The sequence below is a fragment of the Austrofundulus limnaeus genome, unplaced genomic scaffold, assembly GCF_001266775.1.
Source record: "Austrofundulus limnaeus strain Quisiro unplaced genomic scaffold, Austrofundulus_limnaeus-1.0 Scaffold13, whole genome shotgun sequence".
Classification (NCBI taxonomy): Eukaryota; Metazoa; Chordata; class Actinopteri; order Cyprinodontiformes; family Rivulidae; genus Austrofundulus; species Austrofundulus limnaeus.
Window position 1 is genome coordinate 2,467,119 of NW_013952415.1, and position 3,801 is coordinate 2,470,919.

At 34.7% G+C, this 3,801-nt stretch overlaps 1 protein-coding gene across 11 annotated transcripts in view; it reads right to left on the reverse strand.

Annotated features, from left to right (window-relative positions):
• The window catches only part of vav2 (vav 2 guanine nucleotide exchange factor), a 222,684-nt gene that overhangs the window by 50,188 nt on the left and 168,695 nt on the right, over positions 1-3,801 (reverse strand). For 7 of the 11 annotated variants that reach the window (XM_014002463.1, XM_014002466.1, XM_014002457.1 and 4 more), the window contains exons 5-6: positions 1,937-2,042; positions 958-972 (exon numbers count right to left, since the gene is read on the reverse strand). In XM_014002463.1, the coding sequence (XP_013857917.1) occupies positions 958-972; positions 1,937-2,042 (121 nt within the window). The remainder of the gene's footprint in view (positions 1-957; positions 973-1,936; positions 2,043-3,801) is intronic. The other 4 variants (XM_014002468.1, XM_014002467.1, XM_014002464.1 and 1 more) reach the window with 1 other exon arrangement.

Genomic DNA, 3,801 nt, shown 5'->3' on the forward strand with positions numbered 1-3,801 from the left:
GTACCTTAAGTAAATGTAAAGTAAGTGTGGTACCTTAAGTAAATATTAAGTAAACATAAAGCAAATGTGTTATCTTAAGTAAATAAAAAGCAAATGTTATCTTAGGGAAATGTAAAGTAAAAAAAGTAAATGTGTTACCTAAGTAAATTTAATGTAAACATTAAGTAAATGTTTACGTAAAGTAAATGTATAGTAAATATTAAAAAATGTGTGTAAAGTAATAATATAGTAAATGTTACCTTAAGTAAATGTAAAGTAAACAAATCACCTTAAGTAAATATAAAGTAAGCATAAAGTAAACATGTGATCTTAAGCTAATGTAAAGGTAACATAAAGTGAATATGTTACCTTAAGTAAATGTATAGTAAAGGAATTATCTTAAGTAAACGTAAAGTAAAGTTGAGTGGAACCAGTTGACAAAACTTTAAACTAAATCCATTATATTTGTTTTTTGAGAGTACTTCCACAAAGAGGCGCTTCCTGTTGGTAAAACACTCTTTTGAAAACAAACAGCACCTTAGGGTATAATAGCATTTAATTGGACCATATATTGTACATGTTGTGACACATATCAAAGCATCTGAACTAAAGAATCAGTAATTCAGCCATCTGTAGCAGATTTGGCTCAAGGGTGGATAAAACAAAAACTGGCGCAAACAATGTAAAAGCTGMAAGTCTCGTTCAGGCTTTACTCCAGCATGTTATTAATGAAGAACAAAACAAGAAGTGGAGCACGAAGCCAACACAACTGAGTTTGTTGCAGCAGATGGTGGCGCTCACTGACATCACTTAACACCACAGTCATGGAGCTGAAGTCACGGGCCATGAGTCACACTTTGAACCAGATGGGGTCTCTGCTGCCACCATGCATGGGTCATCGACCTAAGTGGCAGTGTTTGAAATGAAGCGATGAGGGAAGTTGTGTTGCGAGGCACAAACACAGCAGCCAGCACTCACCTGCATGTATCTGATCTGCAGCATGAGGGCAAAGCAAGTGAGAAATTTAACAGCAGTCAAGAAAATAAACTCTCAATGGAGGCGCGTTCATGTGAATGTTGCATAAAACAGATAATGTAGACCATAAACACAATGGAAAGCGATGATTCTTCAAGCACTTTTAGTTTATTGCAGTTTCACAATGCAATAACTAATTCAAACCCACGTGGTAAAAAAATGAAATCATGCAAAAAAAAAAAAAGATTTTAGATCAAAAATCTGACAGAATGAGCGGCTAAATAATTTCTGTTCTGTATTCTTGATTTGATAATAAAAGTTAATGATAATAAAAAGCTATTTCAAAAACATTTCTTGTAAATCTTCACTAAGTATTTGAATTAATCAAGTCTAGTTTTAGATTTTAGTTGTGTGTTTCTAGTTTATCAAGGTTAGCTTCAATGGCCTCAAAAGTTCAAACAAGCTCATAAAATCTGCAACCAACACAAAATTATATATAGATATATTCTTAATGTTTTAACCACAGCTTTATTCAGGTGATGTTTGATTGGTTTCTTTTTTGAAACTCAGCCTTGTCAGGAAAATCACATTAATGGAACTTGACTTGGACAGTTAAAATCTTTTATTTTTTTTACATTTTTTGGTGTTTATTTGATGGAAATTCTGGCTCAGCAACCAAAAATATTTGTCAAAACTTATATTTGCCTACCTAAAATATGGTCAGTTTTATACAAAAGTGTAATTTTCTACCATTTTTTAAGATCAAAATGTAAATACCTATAATTAAAGGCTGGTTTATTTTAAATTTTGTCTAATTTATCCCTGCTGTCTAATATTTTCAGTGTAGAAAAAAAAAAGATGATGCTCCACAGAAAACGACCCATGCTTCAGTGATACACACACAAGCAGACGATTTGTAATCTGGATTATGGCTGAGACAATGGCATAATCAGAAATGGATGCTTCGGTACACAGGTCTCACCATGGGTTGTCGTACTTCCACCTTAATGATGTCCTCATAGATGTCATCTCCGTCGTCGTCACACGGCACGCAGTCGTAGATGTCGTCCTCGCCCAAGTCATGCTCACTGAAGAGAAAAACAAACGCYTTTACATCGACAAACGTAACACAAAGTGGCTCAAAAAGAAAACAACTTTGATTAAACAGGAGCCATCTCGGTTTTTTTCTGAAAACCGGCATGATTTTGTCTTTGTTTGGTGGAAGCAGGAGCACAGCAGCATCCTGTGTCCCCAGTGTTAGCAAACCTCTGAAGTGTTTAAGTGGCCTTTCCCTTTAATCTGTTGATATTGTTTTGGCACCCAGCGAGCTAACTGACCTTTAATTAGACCAGCAGCCAGCAGTGAAACAGACAGTTGCTGTGGAGAGGAGCCTCCTCTGCTCATCATGCTATCAGCCTCTGCACTTAGCAGTTACTGCCTCGCTCACTTCTTTAGTAAAAAAATAAAAAAAATAATAAAAAGCTGAAATGACAGCTTGAACACTAGATGTGAAATTAGACTTTAATTTTTATTTAACCAGGCAYTGCACACTTACATTCTTAGTTTATGGAGATTTCACCAGCAAGAATTAAGAGTATAGATCTAAATAAATTAGTGTTATGATCTGTTTACATTTGATGTTTTGCTGTCGGGTAAAGAAAAATGCCCTCAATCAAAACTCCACCCTGCAATGATGCTCATGTGAGTCTTGTTTGAAGTTATAATTGAGGTGTCTCGGTTCACTCTCCGTAACGTGCCTCGCTGCGTGGGAGGACAGAGGCCATCTGAGRCCGTCCCATCAGCATCTTCCCTCGGAGGTCCAAGTGTCGGACGGCGCTGAAGCAAAAGCTGAACCTAATTTGGCTTTAAGTCCTCAGAGACGGCATGATATGAAGCGAGGCGTGAAGAGCTGGTAGATAAATGTGACCCGAGGAGACCTGACGGGGGTTTTAGGTGGTGTTATTGTATTTTTTTAAACATGCATGTAGACTTTTGTTTCTGCTGGGACATCAGAGGCATCATCTTTAGAATATTTTACTTGTCTGATCTTTAAAATGTAGAATTTGAAAAAGCTTCATAAACAATAATTCTGTTTTCTCTTTCCTGAAAGGACGGAGATGTTAGAGCCACGTGTTTTTTTTAAATTGCTCAAAGACACTGTGAAAAGACAACAAATGGGGAAATAAATATTTCTACTGATAAAAAAGTGGAATGATAAAAAAAGGGGTGCAACAAAGAGTTATTACCAAAAATGAATTGTAACCAAAGTCAATTAAAACTTAAATGAATTCAGATTTAATAAAGATTTGGAAATTTACAACCTAATTAACTGCTCACTTGCTTATTTGATCCTGAGATAGTTGTTGCCAACAGAAAGTGAAAGCCTTTGCTACAAATATACTGGTAATGAATGCATAGTGGAAAAAGATCAAATAATTAAAACTCAATGTAAAAAGGAAATAGACCCATACGCAGCAACTGTGGTGATTTAATTTTGAAAATRACGGCAGTTATATGGAAGGTACTGACATGGAAACCTCATATAAATTACTTAAGAACAAAAATGTTAAAATCTATTGCAGTACTGTATAAAGTTAAGGAGTTATTTAATGATAAAGCACTATTTATATTATATAATGCAATAATTGTTCCACATTTGATTTATTGTATAGAAGTCTGGGGAAATGCATGTAAAACAATTACTAATCTTATTTTTTTATTTTTACAATAAAGAGCCATAAGAATTATCATAAGAAAGCATTACTATCACCCATCTAATATATTATTTCATCAATTAAAATTTTATGAGTTGGTTGAATATCATATTCTGCAGGCTATGTATGAAGC